We start from the raw sequence: 23,069 nt of genomic DNA, 5'->3' as shown, positions 1-23,069 counted from the left end.
CCTCCCCTCCTTTTATGTTTTTGATATCATATCCAACCTCTTTTGTGCATTTGTATCCATTACGTTCTAATCGTGGAAATAGATAATTTTTCCTATTTGTGGTCTTCTCTTTTCCCCTTAAATCAGTCCCTTTAACATTTCTTGTAACACTGGTTTCTTGGTGACAAACTCCTTTAATTTTTGCTTATCTGGGAAATTTTTGATCTCTCATTCCATTTTGAACGATAACCTTGCTGGGTAGAGTATTCTTGGCTGTAAGTTTTTTCCTTTTAGCACTTTAAATATATCATGCCATTCTCTTCTAGCCTGTAAGGTTTCTGCTGAGAAGTCAGCTGATAGCCTTATGGGGTTTCCTTTGTATGTAACTTGACATTCTCTTGCGGCTTTTAGGATTCTCTCTTTATCTTTAATTCTGGACATTCTGATTATGATGTGTCTTGGTGTGGGCCTCTTTGGGTTTATCTTGTTTGGGGCTCTCTGTGCCTCCTGTACCTGGATGTCTGTTTCCTTCCTTAGGTTAGGGAAGTTTTCATCTATTATTTCTTGAAATAGATTCTCTGCCCCCTTGTCTCGCTCTTCTCCTTCCGGGACACCTATAACACGGATGTTAGTGCGCTTGATGTTGTCCCAGAGGTCCCTTAGACTGTCCTCACTCTTTTTAATTCTTTTTCTTTTACCTGTTCACCTTGGGTAATTTCTTCTAGTCTTTCTTCCAGCTCACAGGTCCCCTCTTCTGGATCCTCTACTCTCCTTTTGGAGTCCCTCTAATGAGTTTTTCATTTCCAGTATTGTATTCTTCATTTCTGATTGGTTCTTTTTATATCTTCCATTTCTTTGTTGACATTCTCACTAAGTCCATCTATTCTTCTCCCCAGATCAGTGAGCATCCTTAACACTCTTAGTTTGAACTCTCTGTCGGGTAGGTTGCTCATTTCTGTTTCACTAAGTTCCTTTTCTGGGGTTTTGTCCTGTTCCCTTACTTGGAATGTATTCTTTGCCTCTTCATTTTGCCTCTTTCCCTGTGCTTGTGTTCACGTATTAGGTAGGTCAGCCACGCCTCCTGCTCTTGGATAGGTGACCTTATGTAAGTGATGGCTTAGGAGGCTTCCAGTGTGCTTCCCTCAGTTCTCAATGTTCCAGGTGACCCCTATGTGGGCTACGTGTATCCTTCTGCTGTGGCCTGTTTGCTCTCCCTGTAGGCGCCCAGGAGGCTGAGTTATGCTCCTGGCCAGCTGTTGTAATGCTCAGCTGCTTGTAGTTGTTGTGGGCCCTTCAGTCTCTTTATCAGCTGTGGGGATCCCCAGCACAGTTGGCTGCAAGTTCTAATACCACATTTGTGTTGCAGTATTTCTTTAAGTGAGTAGGCCTCACTGCAGCAGGTTGTTAGGCTCAGGGCCTTACAATTGCTGTATGCCTCTAGCCTATTAGGTCTCTTGTCAGCTCTCTGAGGATTGCAGCTGGGTGGGGCTGGCCTCAGGCACAGGAGCACCCAATTGTTTCAGGTTTTGGAAGGTGGAGCAAACCTCCTATGTGGGTCTTTGAGAAGTACAAGTCTTCTGTAGCTGAGAAGCCCTGCCGCCCACAGGTCCACACACACAGTCAACACAGTCCTGCCCCATGTGAGCGCCCCGACCTCCCCAAGTGGACCCAGTCTCTCCACGGCGGGAGCCCCACACACTCCGCCACCGCCCCACACTCTCCACCCGCTCCTCGTGCACACCCTGCCCCGCTCAAGTCAGCCCAGCTGCCAGGCTGCAGAGAATCCAGTCACCAATCTATGCAGGCCCACACGTTGCCTGAGGGCTTGTTGTTGGGTGGGGCCAGTCTCTAGGGTGGGCTGCCTGCCCTGGCCGAGCCGGATTAAATCGGTGCTCTAGCGGGTGGGGCAGACCCTGGGCGAGCAGGCCCCAGGGAGAACTCCAATGGCGCCTGTGTCAGCACGCCACACCAGGCCACAACAATGGCCGCCGCCAATGTCCCAGTCCCTGGAGAGGTCTCACCCTCACCGAGATGCACTCAGGGCCTATTAGGTGAGTCTCTTGTCACCGAAGCACTGTGCACCTTTCTTTCTGGTGATTTTAGGATGCTTTCTGGAACGGGTGAGTTTGTGCGCAGGCCCTTTAAGAGCCAGTTTTAGTTTCTTTGTGAACCGGGTTTTCTGGGGGTGCTACCCAATGCTTTAGTAGCAGGCAAAGTCAGGTATTATGCCGCTGGTCTCGATTGTGCTGGGTCCACAAAATGCCCACAGCGGGGGCGCTCCCCGGCTCAGGGCCCGGCGCCTCCAGGGAGGCTGCGTACCTGTGAGCTGCTCCCGGCGGCAGTGAAGCTGGCGTTTTTCCTCTCCAGAAGGGAGTCTCTGCCTCTTCTACCCCAGCTAGGATTGTCCGTTGTTGCAGGAGTTCCTCTTATCCAGTTTTCAGTTCTGTCTCAGGGGTAATTTTTCCACGAGTAGTTGTAAATTGGCTGTGTCCACGGGAGGAGGTGAGTTCAGAGTCTGCCTACGCCGCCATCTTGACTCCGCCCCCCATATATCTTTTCCAATTAGTGTTTTCATTTTCTTCAGCTACATACCCAGAAGTGGTATTGCTGGATCATATGGTAGTTGTATTTTTAATTTTTTACGGAACCTCCATCATGGTTGCACTAATTTACATTCCCACCAACAGTGCAAGAGGGTTCCCTTTTCTCCACATCCTTGCCAACACTTGTTATTTGTTGTCCTTTTGATAACAGCCATTCTGACAGGTGTGAGGTGATATCTCATTGTGGGTTTGATTTGCATTTCCCTGATGATTAGTGCTGTTGAGCACCTTTTCGTGTATCTGTTGGCCATTTGCACATCTTCTTCGGAAAAATGTCTATTCAGGTCCTCTGCCCATTTTTTAATTGGAATATTTGTCTTTTTGATATTGAGTTGTATGTGTTCTTTTATATTTTGGATATTAACCCCTTATTGGATATATCATTTGCAAATATATTCTCCAATTCAGTAGGTTGCCTTTTTCTTTTGTTGATGGTTTCGTGTGCTGTGCAAAACCTTTTTAGTTTCATGTAATCCCATTTGTTTATTTTTGCTTGTGTTGCCCTTGCCTGAGGAGACATATCCAAAAATATTTAAGACCAATGTCAAAAAGTTTACTACCTATATTTTCCTTTAGGAATTTTATGGTTTCAGCTCTTAAGTCCTTATCCATTTTGAGTTAATTTTTGTGTATGGTGTAAGATAATGGACTACTTTCCTTCTTTTGCATGTGGCTGTCCAGTTGTCCCAACACCATTTGTCGAAGAGACTTTCCTTTCTCCATTGTGTTCTTGGCTCCTTTGTCGAAAATTAGCTGTCCACAGATGCGTGGGTTTATTTCTGGCCACTCTATTCTGTTCCATGGATCTGTGTGTCTGTTTTCGTGCCAGTACCATGCTGTTTTGATTACTATAGCTTTGTAGTATAGTTTGAAATCAGGGAGTGTGATACCTTTCTTCTCCTTTCTCAGGACTGCTTTGGGTATTTAGGGTCTTTCGTGGTTCCGTACAAATTTTAGGATTATTTGTTCTAGTTCTGTGAAAAATGCCATTGGTATTTTAACAGGGGTTGCATTGAATCTGTGGATTGTTTTGGGTAGTGTGGACATTTTAACAATATTAATTCTTCCAATCCATGAGCATGGTATATCTTTCCATTTATTTGTGTCATCTTCAATTTCTTTCATTAGTGTCTTATAGTTTTCAGTGTGCAGGTCTTTCCCCTCCTATGTTACACTTATTTCTAGATATTTTATTCTTTTTGATGTAATTGCAAATGGGATTGTTGAACATGGATGGATCTACAGGGTATTATGCTAAGCAAAATAAGCCACACAGGGAAAGAACACCATATGACTTCCCTTATATGTGAAATCTAAAAAAACAAATGAACAAACAAAACAGAAACAGACTCACAGATATAAAGAACAGATTAGAGGTTGCCAGAGGGAGGGGGCAGGGCGGTAGGGGAAGGGTAGAATAGGTAAAGGGGATTAAGAGGTACAAACTATCAATTATTTAAATTAGTCCCGGTATGTAATGTACAGCATAGGGAATATAGTCAACAATATTGTAATAACTTTGTCTGATGACAGATGGTTATTAGTCTTAGGGTGATCATTTGGTAACATAAATAGATGTGGAATTACTGTGTTGCACACCTGAAACTAATACAATATTGTATGTAAACTATATGTCAATTAGGAAAAACCTCTTTATGACCCAACCCCTAACGACTTCTGTGACCTCATCTTGTACTACTTTCTTCCATGCCCACTCCTGCTCTGGCCTCACAGGCCTTCTCTCAGTTCCTAGAACACTCCAAGCTGGTTCCCCTGATCTTCCCATGACCAGCTCCTTTACATTATTCACATCTCAGAATTATTACCTCCTCAGACAGACCTTTTCTGACACTTGAATTAATTCGTGACACTTCTCAGCACTTAATGTTTCTCTCCTATTTCTTTGTTTATTGATTAATGGTCTCTCTGCCCTACTAACACATAAGTTCTATGGGGACCAGGACCGTATCTGTTGGTTTGCCCTTAAAGGGACAGAGCAGGCCCAGGATTCCAGAGCAGGACTGTGTGATGTCAGAGCCTGCTCATAACCTCTACCCTGCCCATGATCTGTGCTCCACAGATTTCTGTCACATTATTATTGACTAATGAACATTTTTATAAAATAGATTCTTTCTCCTTTTCAGAAATAAAAGCTGTAATCAAACTTCAGTTTATTTGAGGGTAGGAAGAGAAGTGTGAGATTTTTCTTTCTAGAAACAAAAATATTTTTTCCTGTCTTCACAATTATTGAGTGTATGATAGTTTCTGAGGGAAACTCAGTGCTATTTCCTCTTCTTGAATTAGAAGTTCTCTCTCCTCAGTGGTTACTGAGTCTCTATTGAAAACTCTTGGAATAAATGAAGCTGTGTGGATGCAAAGTACTAATTAAGACTTTTCCTAATTGCTTCATTGTGTGGCAAAATGAAGACAATTGTGAAGTGATTATATTGTTTTACTCAGCAAGCAAGGTCTGTGACTCAAACTCTCTTTATTGGGCTGTTCACACTCTAAAAAATGACATTTACTACCCACTCACAAACAAAACACGACTGACTTAGGAAATTGTGCACAGAAAATATTTCTTAAAACCATTCCATTGAAATTTACAGTAAAATCTGTTTTCCAGTAAACGCTATTATAGTTTGTTGAATTTTTCTTACCAATGCAAAAACCTCTTCTATTTGTTTGAAACCTTATAATTGAAAATATTTCTAACATGGGTCTTAACAAGGATTGTCTTTGGGGGGGTTTGACTAGAGGTGAAGTTTTTTCCTCTTTTTGCTTTCTGTACTTTTAGGATTTTCTAAAATGAGTACACATTATATTTATAATGTGTAAAGAATTTTATAAAATATTTTAACATAAGTTAAATCTAGACATCTTCCTATATTTGTAAGTAACCTGTTGTAAAATAAGTCAACTTTCTTGGCCTACTGGGTCAGACTATAATATTTTTAACTTTGTTGTTTAAATAAGTTTTTGTTTTTAAGAATATGGTATTATTTTCTTCTAATACCTCTTTGCCTTAGTCTTTAAAACTGACAATGTCATATCAAATATTTCCTATTATCTTTGAGTTAGGTAATTTGTATAGGATTCAGTGAGGCATAAGTGAGATTTTGTGTTTATGATTTTTAAGCTATAATTCACTCAATGTAATTGAATGTGTCTTTATTAGAATCAATTCTGATCAGCATAAAAGCCAGAGAAAGGAAGAACATCTTAAACAGTAAGAATAATTTCTCTTACTGACTGATTTCTAATTCAGACTTATAATTCTGGAAATTAATTTCTCTTAGAATTATAGAGTTAAAGGGACTTGAGAGACCCTCTCGTCCATCCCCATCATTAAAAAAATTTTTATTAGTTTTTTATTGAGGTAACACTGGTTTATAACATTATATAAATTTCAGGTGTACATCATTATATTCCGACTTCTGTATAGATTACGTCGTGTTCACCACCAAAAGTCTAGTGGCCATCGGTCACTGTACAAATGTGCTTCTTTACCCCTTTCACCCTCCCCCCACCTCGTTCCTCTCTCGTAACCGTAAATCTATTCCCTGTATCTATGTCTTTGTTGTTGTTGTTTTTTTATCTTCCACATATGAGTGAAATTATATGGTATTTGGCTTTCTCCTTCTGACTTATTTTGCTTAGCATAACACCCTCAAGGTCCATCCATGTTGTCACAAGTGGCAGAGAACAAGACAGAGAGGTGTTTCAAGGTCCCATGGCTAATGTAGGCTGAAATCTCATTTGTGCACTGGGGTTTTTCATATTTTCCACAGACCTTTACCCAGACGCCAAAAGGTGGTAAAGGATGTATCTGTCCTAATCAAATAGTCTTGGTGGAAGCTGCATTCAATTAAAACACAATTAAATGATAGAAACTTTCTAGAAAAATTGATAATATGTGCCGTGTTCCTTAAAAATTAGTTTATTCCCTTTGACCTAGTAATTTCACTTTTAAGAACTTCTCCTAAGAAGATAATTCAATTTGGACAAATGTTTATGTACAAGGATGTTTATCACAGCATTATTTTTAGTAAGAAAATAACTGAAAACCTTGTTCAGCAGTAAAGGAATGCTTATCTAGCTGAGATAGTAAGTGGCCCATTAAACATCCCATTAGTAATGTATATTTAATGACCTTGGAAAATGTTCTTGATATTTGTTACGGTAAAAAATGATATAAAGCCAAATACACAATTTGATCCCAATTTTGTTAAATATGTATATGCTTAGGTAAAAACAACATGTAAGCTAATATGTAAAATAAACCAATATGTAATTTTTTATTATCTTTATCTTACCACTATTTTCCAAATATTTTTCAGTTGTCATGACTGACAATTAAGAGAGAAAAATATAAACATCACATTTAAAATATATATACAAAATAACTATAAACTTAAGATGTGGCCATCATAGAAGAAAGAGCACTGCAATAGAAGTAAAATACTGAGTTCTCAGGTTCGTTTTGCCACTGTCAAGCTATGTATCTTTACGTAAATGCTTTTGTCTGTTTAAGCCTTAGCTTCTGTTTCTGTAAAGAGGAGCTGAAAGTAGCCAGTCTTCCTTCCAGATCTAAAACTAGATTTGATAAATTACTTAGAATCCTTTTCCATTGTAAAGAAGCTCATAGGTCATAGTAAATAAATGTGTAATATAAAATTAATTTTATGAATCTCTCTTATGGAATTCAAACTAATTGCCACTGTTTGCCTTTGGGCCTCTTAGTGACTGGGTGTCCTCTGTTACAGATCGCTACTGAAGCAATAGAAAACTTCCGAACTGTTGTTTCTTTGACTCGGGAGCAGAAGTTTGAAGATATGTATGCACAGAGTTTGCAAGTCCCATATAGGTAATAACCACTGAAGAGTGGGAGGGGAGAGTGGGGAGTTTTTCAATCATCAGATTTGTTTTCAGGGTGATTACTTTGGCTGAAAGGTAGGGAACAAGTGGAGAAACTACTGGAAGGGAACCAGTTGGGAAGCACTTGTAATTATCCAGAGAGAAATCACAAGACGCTGACCTAAGGCAGGGGCATCTCTGAGGTAGAAGCTGTAAGAGCAGGTAACTGATGGGAAGGGGAGAGAGAGGATGTTGAGAATGACGCTCCGATGCCACGTTTGGATAAGGACCCTATTATTTGCTCTCGTTGGAAATGAGTTCTTTATGGAACATGAAATTTGAGGTATCTCTTGGACCCGAGGACGTGGTGCTTCTTGAGTTTGCCTTCCCTTCCTCTCTTTACTCTTCTCCAGTGGACCTTCTGTTCTTCCTTTGATGAACTCATCCAGTGAGGGCTGTGAAAAGTGATGTGAACATAAGCAAGCCTAACCTCTGAGTCTAGTTTCTTCTGTGGTGAAAGGAGAAAGCTGGACTTTATTGATGAATTTTCAAAGTTTTTTTTTTAATGATAGTAGAGCCTTTTTTTCTGAAAAAAATTTTATTTGAAATCCCAATATATGAAACAGATAAAAGCAGAGTTGATCTGGTTGAAACAGGAGTTGATGGCCCAGAGGGCTGCCCACTCACCAGCCTGACTCCACATTGCCCAGTTCCACGTGGCTCAGAAAATCCACGAATGTTAACTCCTTTGTGAAGCCTTCTCTAACTCCCCCAGAGAGTAAAGTGCTACCTCCTTTCTTCCCATAACATTTTATTCACAAGCTACCTCCACTGCATAAATTATAATCCAACTTGATCCCTGGGTTCCCCAGGGCAAAAAAGTGCCTGATTCCTCTGTGTCGCCCAGCGTGGTCCCTGCAGCTGGTAGGTATTGGGCAAATGTTTGCTGAATGAATGTTTACTATAGAGCACATACATGTTATATGTCCAAGACGGGGGAAAAGGGAAGGAACTTCTATTTATTAATCCCTAACAGGCTCTTCATGTTTTCCTTGGCTCATTTTAACTTTACCTCAACACTCTGAGGTGTGTGTGGTTAATCCTCCATTAGGCAGTTTCCTAAATTTTCACAAGTAGTCAAGTGAGGACCAAACTCAATGTTTTTGAAACTAAACCCATTTTTGTTTCCCTTGGCTCCATGCCCCACTGCTAATGTATCAAATGCTGTGTTTTAGGCACTGAGAAATGAAAGTGAAGTAAGTTTCAAAATGTCTTCTTTTCAGAAACTCCTCGAGGAAAGCACACATCTTTGGAATCACATTTGCCCTCACCCAGGCAATGATGTATTTTTCCTATGCTGGCAGTTTCCGGTTTGGTGCCTACCTGGTGGCACATCAGTTGATGAGCTTTCAGAATGTACTTTTGTAAGTATCGAGTTAATATTTACGATTAAACTCTGGAAATAAAACCAAGGTGAACATTCTTCATGTCTGGATAGAAAACCTTACTGTGAAGCTTCATGAAGACATCTGATGATTCAGAAGGTGGCATTTTGCCTCTGAGTCTCCATGTGTTATCACTGAAGCACCCCATTTCATTTGGGGGATCAGTGACTTCCCCACACCCCAGTACTGACTCACACATTTGACCTTTCTGAATCTCTGGCTAGGTGGGGTAGTGATTCAATAAGGGGTTTCCAGAAGGCCTTGGTATTTGGGAAGAAGCCAAAACCTGAGCCAAGTGCCTGACTGGCTCCTTTTAAAGGAGCCTCTGAACAGGCAGGTAAAGAACAGGTGTGGAGCACTGAGTTCTGCAAGGCCTGGGAGATTCCAGGATAAATTTGCTTTCCTTGATAAAAAAGAGCAGCTAGAAGGTGAGAGGTGGAGAAATTCAGAAATGACAAAGGAAAAGCTAGATTGGGATTTCTGCTACATCTCTGTGAATGCAGAAAATTGTACCTCAGTCATGGGGAAAACAGGCCTGGACTTACTTATACTCTAAAGCGCTCAAATATGCAGTCTGGTCGTGAAAAGTGTGTGTAATCTTTCTGAGCATCTAGATTTGGTGATGGGTGAGATTCTGCCCTTTGATAGCGACCATAATTAGTGGTAATACAGTTTTACATTTAAAACAGAATCATCTAAGCCTGGCAATATAATGTGTTAGTATAATATTTCCATCCTATTTAGGCACCGACTTGTACTTGCATTATAGTTTGCTCAGGATGACCCCAACAGAAGATTTAAAATTTCCACTATTTATTAATATCTCTGTCTGAAAAATGATATGCAGCTGCTACTTATGACTATGACCAAAAGATCAAAACCAGGATCATTGGCATAGGGGCTTTCATTAGATAATTATTTGATATATTGCTTTACTCCAGGGTAAGGCATTGAACTGATGAAAGTTGCTGACACTTGGGCGTTTTGATTCGGAAAATCAATCTTCCAAGTAAAGGAAAGGGGAGGCCTGTCTGAAGAGCAGTCCATTTTAAAAAGATCCCACAGGTCTAAATAATAACAAGCCCAAGATTAACCATGTGTGTGATTTATTTAGAGCTATTTAAAAAAAAGAAAAGACGCTGTGTGTTACATTAACACAGGCCTAGAGTCGAGGGGAGAGGACACGATGGACTCAGGATTAGTATGGGAGGGTCCCCAAGTGCTATGTGAGTTCCAGGCCCACTGTTTAAAAAGGCATGTGGATAATTGCATCCAGAGGAGGGCAGCTGGAATGTTGAGAGTGAAAGGAGTTATCAAAGAGGCCAAGGGCTTTTTTAACAATATTCCAGTACTTGAAGGGCCGTATCATGCAAAAGGAGGTACATTTTTCTTCAATTTGAAAAAGAACTTTTTAACAATAGACTTACTTGATCACACTTGCTACTTCCTAAAACAAAGGATGGAAGCCAACTTAGGAGAAGTGTCTGGGCACAAACATTGAGAGTTGGACTTGACATCTTGTGACATCTTCCCAACTTGAAGCTGCTCTGATTCCCACGTCATAGATTAAGAATACTGACGCATCTTGAGAGCAGCATGAAATCTAGCTCTGTAAGGAACTCTGTCTTGGCTGTCTAGCTCAGAGGTGTTCTAAGAATGTGACGTAATGAGCATCACTGCCTATATCCAGTATTGATTGCCACAGTAATGCTGCATAACCACCAACCACTAAACCCAGTCAAATACAATAATAAACATTTATTTTTGCCCACAAGTCTATGGGTCAGCTGGGCAGTTCTGCGTTGGACATAGTGGATCTCAGCTAGGTTCACTCATGTGTGCAGTGAGCTACGAGCTAGTTGGCTTGGCCCACACAGCTATCCTCCATCTGTGCCTTGTTCCCTAGCAGGCTAGGCATGTAGTAGTGGCAGAGAGAGACAGAAAAACATACCAGGCCTCTTGAGTCATTGGCTTGGAACTAGCAACAGTCACTTCCACCACATCCTGTTGGCTGAAGCAAATCACAAGGCCAACCCAGATTCCAAGGGTAGGAAAACAAATTCCAGTTCTTAAATGGAGGAGCTGCAAAGTCACTTTACAAGAAGGTGAGGATACAGACAGAGATGAAAAATGGGCCATTTTACAGTCAATCTATTACACTGGGATGAACTTAATAAGGAAAAGTATTATATTTCTAAACTTCTGTTTTGTAATTGTTGAGACAATGCTCTCTGGTTGTAGAAGTACCAACTTTCTAGCTTTGCAGTCATAACTTGTTGCACACGTTTTGTCTTTGTTTTCTGCAGGGTATTCTCAGCTGTTGTCTTTGGTGCCATGGCAGTGGGGCAGGTCAGTTCATTTGCTCCTGACTATGCCAAAGCCAAAGTGTCAGCAGCCCACATCATCATGATCATTGAAAGAACCCCTGTGATTGACAGCTATAGCACCGAAGGCCTACAGCCAGTGAGTTTGATGCTTTGGTTGTATAATCTGCTCCTAACTGACCAATGAAATTTTTCTAAGAGAAAATTTAATAAAATCTGTGCTTTTTTATTTGCTGGTAATAAAATGAAACTTTCTAGATCATTGGTTCATTTTAGTAAGTGCTAATAATATATGTTAATATCCAGTATTTCTGTATAACAAAGCAACAGGGGGATAGAAATATTGCCAATTTATAAGCAAATCCTGTTAAAAGGCTTTTATTATATGTAGGTTACTCTGTTCTTGGGGAACAGATTTGAGTTATATTTGTATTGTATTAACAATGCATACTATGAAAACACTGACCCTTTTACATCTTATTGATTACATTCTAGCAGTTACAAATGAATCCTAATTGTTACACAAGTTCACTACCTTCTGACACCTGGTGGTAGAGGGGGTTGACTATGCAATGAGTTTTCAGATTGACAGCAAATTTACTGTTATTGTTCTCATTTTAGAATACACTGGAAGGAAATGTGACCTTTAATGAAGTCGTGTTCAACTATCCCATTCGACCAGATGTCCCAGTGCTTCAGGGGCTGAGTCTCAAGGTGAAGAAGGGCCAGACGCTTGCCCTGGTCGGCAGCAGCGGCTGTGGGAAGAGCACAGTGGTCCAGCTCCTTGAGAGATTCTATGACCCCTTGGCTGGAACAGTGGTGAGCACACTTTCTCATTGAGCTCATTTCAGGTTTTTCATCATCTTAATACCTGCGTCTATTTAATTCTTGTCTATAGACCATGGTTTTTCAAACCTTTAAACAACACTCCCACTTAAAGGCTGACATCCTAGATAGGGTCTCCACTCTGTGTGCTGATCTTCTCCAGGCTCTCTCTCAACACTGCCCCTCTACCCTCTTTTGCAAGCAGCCTTTTTACCACCCATCTCCCTTCCCTTGGTTAGGTTTCAGCTTGCATGAGAAGATCCACGAAAAAGTGAAGTAGCCAAAAAGATAGAGGAGAGGTGCTAAGAGAGACAAATAATATGGGAGCCGAGGATGGGGAGGGTTTCAACAAGGAGAAGGTAATCAGCAATGACAGGTGCTAGGGACAGATAGGGTAGGATGAAGACTGAAAAGACATGATAGGATTTAGCAAATAATGGGCTAATTCTGAGATTTAAAGAATTCTCAGTGAAGTGGTGGTGGTAGAACAGTTTAGCATGGCTAGGGTATGGTGAGGGGGGGAAATGGAGCTGAGTGTAAACTATCGGGAAGATCAAAGGTGAAAGAAAGGCAAATAACAGCCACTTGAATGGGGAGGCAGAATCCAGGGAAATTGTTTAGGAGGTGGAATTTTGAGCAGGTTTATAGCTGAGGATGAGATAAAACCATTGGTGGAGAGAGGGCATTGAAACACCTTTTAAGGAGAAAACAGCAAAGTGAGATCAGCAAATTTGGGCATCACACAAAGAATACAGAGAGATTCCGTTTTGTTTTCTGCAGTAAGAGATTAAGTGAAGGGTCAGATTTATTCATTCAACATTCAAGACGATCTTGACTCAGTGCCTCTCAGGGACTGTCTCAGGTACTGAGATAGGAGTCTTGAAGGGAGTAGTGAAATTTTAAATGATTATAATGGAGAATAGGAACAGACTCAAATTAGGAAGGAATAGAATTTATAGCAAGAAATTTTCATTATGTACGCATTTAGTTATTGGTTGTATTCAGAAGTGATATTAAAAATATGACACAACTGGAATAGCATGGGCACCGATCAACCAGAATGGATAGCTGTTCCATGTAGTCATAATGATGCCCAGCTCCATATGGGCCCTTCTTGCACAGATGACTGATGTGAAAATAGAACTTTTTCAGCCTGTAGTCCAGGGCTCTACTTCCCCACAGCAATCATGGTTACTCATAAATATTTTTTATTGTATTCAAAGACACTTGTGCTTTTACTCAGTCCATTCTCTTCCATAGCTACATAAGCTTTGATCCTGGTGTTTACTACCTTGTCTTTATTTTGTGTGAATTCTGATTTGATGCTTCAATTTTGTGGTTAAAGTTTGAACAAAGGACTCTAAATGAAGACCTCGCTGACAAATGTAGCAATTAGAGGAGGAGATGTTAGCTCTCAGACACTGATTATAGTCTTTAACAGACGTGTATTAAGCAACGTGTTAAATGTTGAGCTCTAATGAGTTACAGGGTATGGTGTCCACCCTGAAAGACTTTAACTGAAGAGATGGGGCAGATACTTCCATGAGTGAGATTAAAGAAGATAGGCCTAGAGCTGGCTGCATGAGGGGGGACAGTCAAGAACGTCATTTGATGCCAGAGATGTGAGCTGTGGTTGATACGTGATTTGTCCCCAATGTCCCTATAGGCGAGTTTGGCTGAAATAGGAGATTTAATTAGAGCTGTGGTTCTCAAATTTTTTTGATTATTAACCACTTAGGAATGACAAAAACTCTCAGGGCCACCTTACTGCACTCACAGTCACTTTAGTGGAAAAAACAGTGATAACAGAGTGCTGGAGCTGAAAACAACAGTGGTACACAGTACAGTAATTAAAGAGAAAGTAAAGAAATTAATGATTATTCTACACATACAGAAACACAAGGAGAAGATAATTAAAATCATGGACCATATCAGTTATGGTTCAGCGTAGGAAACAGAAGCTGCTCTAGGTATTTCAAGTAGATTAATATTTAATAAAGGGAGTTAAGTGCTTACAAAATCATCAGAAAGGGCTGGAAGAGTAGATGTAAAAAGTGAAAGTAAATGCTCCTGGCCATTCATATCACAGCACTGCAGCTGGGATTTTATGGCCAGGAAGTTGCAGAAAATTATGCAATGCCACATCTGCTCAGACCTGAAGACACAAGTCCAGAGTCTGGCTGTTGCAAAAACTCCCGTCTCCCAGAACACGTGTTAGCTTACCACGGCTGCTACAGAGAATTGGCCTCTGCCTTCCAGATTTTTCACAATGCATCTCACTGGTAGAACCTCAATTACTTGCAGAACCAGAAGGAAGTCTGGAACATAAGTTTTTAGCTTTGCAGTCCCTTGATGTATGGAAGGGCAGACATAGGAGAATGTGGAAACGAATGCTGAGTGCATAGGACGATTACCTTCTCAAGACAACACTGATAATGCACTGAAAACAGTGTCCTCAGCTGTGGTAGGAATACGATTATCTGCTCCTGTGCATTTGCACTAGAGCTTTGAAACACTGCCAAGTGGTGCACAGCAGCCAGACTTCTTAGTGGAAATGTCCCAATAAACACTAGTAAATGTGCCAAGTTTCGTTTATGAATATCAATTAGTAACCCTTAATAAGTCAGTAGGTTACTAGTAATGAGTTCTTATTGCCAGGTAAAAATCAGTCTGTGGATCTGAGCATCATTTGATCATAAGAACTGAAGAAAGGACTTGATCCTGAGGTCAGGAAATTCTCCTGACCATCAGTGGGCCTTGAATCATACTTTGAGAAACAGTGACCTGTGGAGGTTCTCAAACTGGTATGTATCATCATGACCTAGAGAGCTCATGAAGGACACAGCCACCCTGGCTCATTCAAGTAGGTTAGGGCCTGACCTTTTAAATTTACAATCTTCCCAGGTGATTCTGATGCCAATCATAGTTGGAGAACCACTGAACTGATCAGTTTGAAAGGTTGGGGTTAAACTGCAGAGAGTTTTGGAAACTGAAGCTACGGAAATGTACAGAGGAGAGGTTCCAACTTTTGTGGTGCCTGAAAGTTATACAATTTTACGGACTCTACTTAAAAGAATACAAAGTTATGAATAAAAAAATAGGTAGAAAAGTGAATATTTGCTTATAATGAAAAAAAAAATCACAACAAAATATTGAAACCTTCAAGATTCTGTTTAGGCAGGTTATCATCAGTGTTACCCGGAAGAGCTTTCTGACTGCAGCCTGGCCTCTCTCCCACCAGAACACTGTTCAACTCCCAGCATGCATCTGTAATTGAGGGCCCTTGAAGCTTAAGCTTCCTTAGCTTCACTGTCAAATCACCTCTGGTTTGGGTCTTACCCTGACCTTCCCTTTCTCCCTTCTCTTGTCCCTCCCACACACCACCAGAGTCCTCTGTCCCTCTTTGGTTACAGTTAGAAGCCTGTTGTCTTTGTCTGGGTATTACCCAGAGGGTCCCTGGACTAAGATGGGGACATTCTTCTTTTGAGGGAGGTCAGAAAATATCTTTCAATTATGAGACACTTGTGTTACCAGAACCCAACCTATAGTGTGTAGATCCAATCCTAGCTCCCCAGTTACTAACTGTGTGACCTTGCACAAGTTCCTTAACTTTGCTCATTTCCTTATTTTTAAATTGCAATTAATATCACACCTACCTCACAAGGATTATTATGAAGATTAAACAAGAGAATCTATAAGACATGCTATCACAGGTCCTAGAATATATCTAGCACTCAATAACTCATCTATAATCTTTATTCCAGAGTAAATATATATAGCAGAGTAATATATATTTAACATTTGATTTTGCTAGTGGCAGTAAGCAGTAGATTCAACAATCTAGAATAGAGATAGCTAGTCATTTTAATTTGGCCTTACATTATTATTACCAATGTGTTTATTTTCCTAGTTAAGTTTTTATTTAGGCAGTAGCTTTTGAGCAGTTTTCACTGATTTCCCAGAGTTTCTTTGTCTTCCCTCAGACCACCACCCATGCCTCAGCCTAAGAAGCTCTGCATTGATCTGTTTTTACATTTCGGCTTCTAAACACGTCTTCCCTAAAGAAAGAATTCTTCAGCTAACACAGGTTTTAAATACTTTGCAAATCCAGTGTATCTTGTGGGGATAAGGAGGCCTAAGAGTGTTACTATATTCAGTGTGACGGAGAGACTCATTAAAACTTGCTAGGATTATTGAAATTTGTCTGATGATATTACCTAGGCAGTGTCTACTTTCCTCCCAGGGGCATAAGCCTAGAAAAAAAGAAAAAGAAAAAAACAACCAATCACTCCTTCTTTCCTCAAATTTCCATTTCTCAAGTACAGTGTTCTATCTAACAAGATCTGCTGTTTCGCCACATCCTTGTATGGTTTTTCCTGCCTCTCTCCAGCCTCTACTTTCCACCTTCAATTGACACTGTAAGGAAGCCTGGAGCACAGATGCTCGGAATAGTCTCCATGGCAACTGGGCTTGGTACTAATAAGGTCATGGCTGTGCTTTCCATTCCTGCACCTGCCAGCTTCACAAACAGAAGCTGTGCTCCTGCAGCAAAGAGTGTACCTTACCCCTGGCCAGCTGTCTCCCAGAGGTGCCCAGCCAGGCACACAGGATACAGCGAGTATATACAGCTCAGTATATACTCATCACCTCTATTAGTACAGCTCAAAGCTGAGTCACTGATGTCTTCTTCAGAGGGGATGAACAACTCTCTCACTTGAATGCCAGACTTCTCCTGCAAAGTAGATCTTTTGGGCAGGCATACCTGCATCAGAGAGTAAGGATTTTTAACAGCAAGGCTGTAAAGGGCACTCCCCAGGCTTCTGCAGGATAATCAAGGGAGCCAGGTCAGTAGAAAAAGGGCAGCCTCTCCTTCCCACTCCCTTGGCTCAGCATTGTAGATGTTCGTCCATCCTTTCATCCACCTGTATTCCAAGTATATCACACACACCCAGTTACAAACCGCTGACAGTCTTGAGCACATCCTCTGTGCCCAGCACTGTGCTAAGTGGGGTCCTTACATGATCTCATTTAATCCTCAATTCTGTGAGTTTAGGAATTATCATCATTCCTGTTTTACCGACAAGGAAACAGAGAAATTAATTCACTGTCCCAAGATCAACAACTACAGATATAGCAGCCACCCTCCCACACTCATTTCTATTCCATTTAACTGCTGCATCTGATTCCTCAAAAACCTGATCATAAATATCTCAGGTCAGAACAGAAACCTCACCAGAAACCTATTATGTGGTCATAGTAGTTATTTATTTCCACCCTGATCTTGGCTACTTTTCCTGTGAAAAACTGATAGATAAGAATAAGGATACCAGGATACATTCCAGAAATATAATGCATCATCCTAGTTTCCTGTGGCTGCTGTAATAAATTTACCACAAATTTAGTGGCTTAAAACAACATAAATTGATTATCTTACAAGTTCTGGAGGTCAGATGTCCAAAATGGGTCTCACCAGGCTAAAATCAAGGCATCAGCAGGGCTGTGTTTCTTCTGGAGGCTCTAGGAGACAGTTCTTTTTCTTGCCTTTTCTAGCTCATGGCCTCTTCCTCCATCCTCAAAGCTAACAATTACTGGTCCAGTTGTCACAAGGTAAAGGTCTGCTGCCCGATTTACCCAGAAGCCAATACCATGGCACTGGCTTTTGAGAAAAGAAAGGCTTTATTGTGAGGTCGACCAGCAAGGACACAGGAAGCAAGGCTCTCAAATCTGTCTCTGTGATCCAAGCTTTCAGGGTGAAATTTAAGGAGTTAGGGGCTATTAAGCAGTAGCTGGACCCACGTAAGCTGATTAGCTAGTCTCGAATCAGTCCATAAGCAAGCTACTTGGTCTGCTGGAAGCCACATTTTCCTTACTGAAGGACTTCTTGCTTTGTAAAGAGCTCAGGTGGCAACATTTCTGAAGATTCTTGGTTCTGGGGTCATCCTGGGGCTTTGGGTTCCCACCGGGCACAGGTGTACTGCTGTCTCTGTTACTGAGCAAAGTTTGATTAATCAACAACCTGTTTTAAGGAAGCAACACTACTTTAAGCTAGCCAATGTTTTATTTGCTGTTTCAGAGTCTTTCTCATACTGCACCACTCTGATACTCATTCTCCTGCCTCCCTCTTCCACAGTTACGGATCCTGATGATTACACTGGGCCCACATGGATAATCCAAAATAATCTCTTACTTGGAGGTCAGCTGATTAGCAACCTTAATTCCATCTGCTACCTTAATTCCCTCTTGCCATGTAACATAACATACACCCAGGTCTCATGGATTAGAACATGGATATCTTGGGGTGGGGGGCATTATTCTGTGCAGCACGTGCATATATCAGAAACCAGGGTTAAAACAGAAGAAACATGACAGTTCCTCAAAGCATAAAATTATGACCTTATTCAATTAACCTTGACAATCCAAACTAAAAACAACAACAAAGGGCACTCTCACAGTAACTTGGCAATTTTAATGTATGAAACAATGATATTAATCTTGCTAAATTCACAATGTGCTGGTCCTGAAGTGGATCTGTGACCTCTTCTTTTCAGCTAATTGACGGCAAAGAAATAAAGCACCTGAACGTCCAGTGGCTGCGAGCACACCTGGGCATCGTGTCCCAGGAGCCCATCCTGTTTGACTGCAGCATTGGTGAGAACATCGCCTACGGAGACAACAGCCGGGTCGTGTCACAGGAAGAGATTGTGCAGGCAGCCAAGGAGGCCAACATACACCGCTTCATCGAGACACTGCCTGATGTAAGTCTCTCTCCAAATTAGGAGCCCAGGAGCATGTGGCAGCCTCCGTGGCCTATAGTTTGATTTCTAAAGGGCTGGTTTCCCAAAGGTGAAGAGAAATGAGCAACCAAAACACACACCCATCTGTAAACAAGCATCTGGCTACACTTCCCGTCCCCATTCGATGTTACGTTTTAGCTCATCACCCAGCTTACTCCCTGTGAGCAAGCCTGACTGAAAGCGCATATGTTTGGGAGGCCTTTCCCTCTAAGTGCAGGGCCCACAGAAGCAGGCATCACCCTCCCTCCCCATTTCTCTCCCAGTCTTCCTTCTGCCTCCATGCAGCTCTCCCCCGAGGCTCAAACCTCCTTCTGTGGCGTCAGGCCAGGCCAGGGAACTGGAACCATGCTAGCCAGAAGGCTCTCTCTGATAAGGGCTGAGTCACTGAGTAACCATGGGGTCGTGTAATCTCTCACCATTGCACATTTCATGGGCCCCAAGCTCTGCTTACAGGGTTGATTACTGAAACCTTCCCTCGGCTCCCTGGGCTGTTATCCTGTGGATGTCCTCTGAATTCCTCCCAGGAAGTTAGATAAACGGAACCTCTCGCTCTCTCTTAAGCCTCTTAGGTTGGTATCTACCCACCTCCATTATCATTAGTTATGCTCTTTATTGTAAGGAAGTGCCCCCTAAAAAAGAAAGCTCAGTCGCCTCAGACCGGTGAGGAAGGCAATCTCCCCATGGGGAAGGATGGCAATACCAGGTGGCCCCCACTCTTCCCAAGATTTCCTTTTCCTGAGGCTCCTCTTTGGATAACTGCTGCCACCACATCATAGGCCCCAGGGAGGAGGCATTGTCCCCCTCCCCTCCTGTAACCTTCTAGCCCAACTCTGCCTAACTGGCCGTTCCCAAGGCTAGAACATGTAAAATGTACAGTGCAAACTCCTTTACTAACAATGAGGTCAGTGTTCTCAAAGGGTAAGCATGGACCAGCACATCAGCATCACCTGGGAACGTGTGAGAAATGCAGATATCAGGCCCTACCCCAGACCTGCTGAGTCAGAAACTGTAGGTGGAGTCCAGCAATCTGTGTTTTAATGGCCCCGGTGATACCGACGCTGGCTGAAGTTTGAGAACCACTGGGCTAGGGCTTACCAAAGACAATCACACAGAGTAACTATTATCTAGCTCATTGATTATACTTGCCCCTCTGGCATTTGTCTACCACAGGAGCCCCACCTTTCTGGGCTCCTGGGCTCCGTCTGTCACACAGAGCATACCTGTAGACGTCGTGATTCTTTTCCTCAGTGTCTAGACGAGGAAGGAGAAGGCAAACCCCTTAGTCCTGTCTGCTGTCTAAGGACCCACTTCTTCGCCTGAGTGATTCATACCTGGACTTACCTCACCTGGCACAGGGCCGTACTAGTTACCTCCTTCCTTCAGGGTTACAGCCCTGCCTTTACTGCCTCAACAGGATCCATACTAATAAGTGCAACCTGGCACCCCTACCTCACCTGGGCACACTGCAGTGCTCCCCCGCCCAGGCAGCTGCAGCTCTGGGGTGGAGGCAGTCCCCAGCATCTGACAGAACCTCCCCTGCAGTCTTCTCACTCCATCTGCAGGTGGAGACCTGTGTCTGATGCCAAGGACCTAGGGTTGCCAGAAACAGCAAATAAAAATAGGCAACCCTACTTTGAACATGCTTTTAAAGTCAAACTCTGGGTGCTAGAATCAGAGCCCACAGTTTGACTAAAATTTCTGCCTGGCAAGGGCCTGAGAATCATAAGATAGTATTGTTTTCCAGGTTACACATGCTGTCTGTCACATCACATTTCTGTTCTCCCCAACATACCCTTTTAACTCCTCTCCCTATCATCATATTGAATAGTTAGTGCCAATTATCTACTGTGGGAAACAATAAGTGAGGAATTTCAGGAGCACCCTAAAAACAAAAATAAAAAAAGGAGTGTTCAGCTTTTAAAGTTAGACATCGAAACAGAATTCTTTAACATCCATTAAAAGTGTTGAAGTGTTGGAGATAGTTTTATAAAAACAGACACCAATAGGCTAGCAACCCAAGAATTTCTTCCCTTCCTCACTTTAAAATAATGCAGAGAGCGTCACCTACTGGTTATCAATAAAATGAGCTTCAGTTATTTTATTAAGCATAGCCTATTCAAATCAAATTTCCTTCCTCCTACCAGTCTTTGTCCCAAATATAATGAAATCAGAAGAGTGGTAGAGACTAACATTGCAACAATATGCTTCCTCATAAAAATGTTGACTTGCTTACACTAAAACATAACTTTCAAGACCCAAATGTCTATTTTCAAGGAGAGAAATCAAACCTGCCATTTAGAGCTATGTTTTTGTTTTTTAACTCTCTGTGTACCCATTCTTAGCTTCTGTACCTGTACTTTCTTTGTGTGTATGGAAGTGGTTATCCTGTTTTCTGTAAGCAGACTCTTTTTTAGAACTTTATTATCAGTTCTACTTTTCATAATCACAACATCCTGTTTTCAGAAATATGACACCAGAGTAGGAGACAAAGGGACTCAGCTCTCTGGCGGCCAGAAACAGCGCATTGCCATAGCTCGTGCCCTTGTGAGACAGCCTCAGATTTTGCTTTTGGATGAAGCTACATCAGCTCTGGATACAGAAAGTGAGAAGGTAAGAATTTAAATTGGACTCATTCATGCTTGAATCAGTCGTCCATAAAAGGTTTAAATTTATCCTCCTTAAATTAATCTTCCACAGTAGAGAACAAAATTTAGCCAGATGTGTTGATTGTTACTTATGTCAGCTTTCAGTGGAATTGAAACACTTTCTGTAGCTGTGATTCAAGAGACCTAAGATGAAGCAAGACAAATGATAGCACTTGTGCTCCCAGAAACAGCCCTGGATCACTGTGTATTGACCTGAGAAGCTGCCTTCAGGAGGCATTATTTCTCATTTCTACCAGCAGCATCTTCTCAGCAACTGTATAAAAAAGTGAGGGCAATACAATGTTAAAAGCTGACTGTACCTTAAGATAAATATTAGTAATCATTTTCAGTTCAAGAAAACGTTGAGTATTAGCTATCTGAAAGACAAACTAATTCTGAGATGTTCCCTATCTTAAAAATCCCAAAATTCGAGGAGGCTGTGTTTGGCCTCTGTTCAGTCTTCTGCAGAGTTGGACTAAAGGGCTGCCTTGAAGGATGTTATGTGGCTAGGCATACCCGTAAATGTCTTCAGATGAGTTGACAGACTATATTTATTGTTATAACTTTGAGAAGAGATAACTCCTGCCTCAGAACTAATTCAAAGTAGGATTCAATATTCTGATATGACAAATCCTTTCCTTTGTAAAATCTATTATGTGTCACTGACACCATTGTTATAGAAGGACCTATGGCTGGAGAAATTGGAAGGCTTGTCATGGAGAGGACTATTTTTATCAGAATCAATTTATGTGATCATTGAACAGGTTGTCCAAGAAGCTCTGGACAAAGCCAGAGAAGGCCGCACCTGCATCGTGATCGCTCACCGCCTGTCCACCATCCAGAACGCAGACTTGATAGTGGTGATTCAGAATGGCAGAGTCAAGGAGCACGGCACACACCAACAGCTGCTGGCGCAGAAAGGCATCTATTTTACCTTGGTCAGCGTCCAGGCTGGAGCAAAGCGCTAGTGAACTGTGACCATATGAGCTGTGAAATATTTTCTAATATTTGTTAAATGTGGCATTTAATCAAAGTTAAAAAGCGAGTGCTTACTCAATAAACTACGTAGAGTTACCTGTTTAACATTTCCTGCCACAGTGGGAGATCATTCCACCACGTTCTGAGTCTTCAGAGACTATAATGAAAGAAACAGAAAGAATCATCATCAAATGGAGTAAAATAATGGTTTTAATTGCATTTGAAATTTATAGAGTAATTCAAAGTAGATTTTGGTAGTAAAGTATATAATTTTTGTTTATATTTTCTTATTTGGACTGTAACTGACTGCTTTGCTAAAAGATTATAGAAGTAGCAAAAAGTACTGAATGTTTGCACAAAGTGCCTATAATAAAACTAAACTTTTATATGACTGGAGTCACCTTGTCTAAAATGCCTGTAAATATAGCATCTCCCAATTGGAATATTGAAAATCATTTCTGCATTCAAAAAAAAAAAGACTTCTTTAAAAACACCAATTAACTTTTGTGGGAAAGGTTAAACAGTGTAAATAATTCCTATTGTAAATATCTTTTCACACTGGGCCCTACAAAATCATCTGGATTCATTCTTCTTGGACTTGATCCTGCTGATTCTTCCA

General features: G+C 41.4%; 1 protein-coding gene across 1 annotated transcript in view; it reads left to right on the top strand.

Annotated features, from left to right (window-relative positions):
* Positions 1-22,862, top strand: part of LOC101396376 (ATP-dependent translocase ABCB1-like) — a gene marked incomplete at its 5' end in the record, with an annotated part of 65,623 nt that extends 42,761 nt beyond the window's left edge. The window contains 7 exon segments of the mRNA XM_087434050.1: positions 7,349-7,449; positions 8,723-8,863; positions 11,191-11,347; positions 11,830-12,027; positions 18,582-18,788; positions 21,291-21,437; positions 22,237-22,862. Coding sequence (XP_087290176.1) covers positions 7,349-7,449; positions 8,723-8,863; positions 11,191-11,347; positions 11,830-12,027; positions 18,582-18,788; positions 21,291-21,437; positions 22,237-22,440 — 1,155 coding nt within the window.
* Between the last annotated feature and the right edge of the window lie 207 nt (positions 22,863-23,069).

This window comes from Ceratotherium simum, chromosome 1 (genome assembly GCF_057802395.1).
Source record: "Ceratotherium simum simum isolate JZ-2026a chromosome 1, ASM5780239v1, whole genome shotgun sequence".
Lineage (NCBI taxonomy): Eukaryota > Metazoa > Chordata > Mammalia > Perissodactyla > Rhinocerotidae > Ceratotherium > Ceratotherium simum.
Note: the sequence above shows the minus strand (reverse complement) of the source record. Positions and strands in the feature narration are given on the sequence as shown.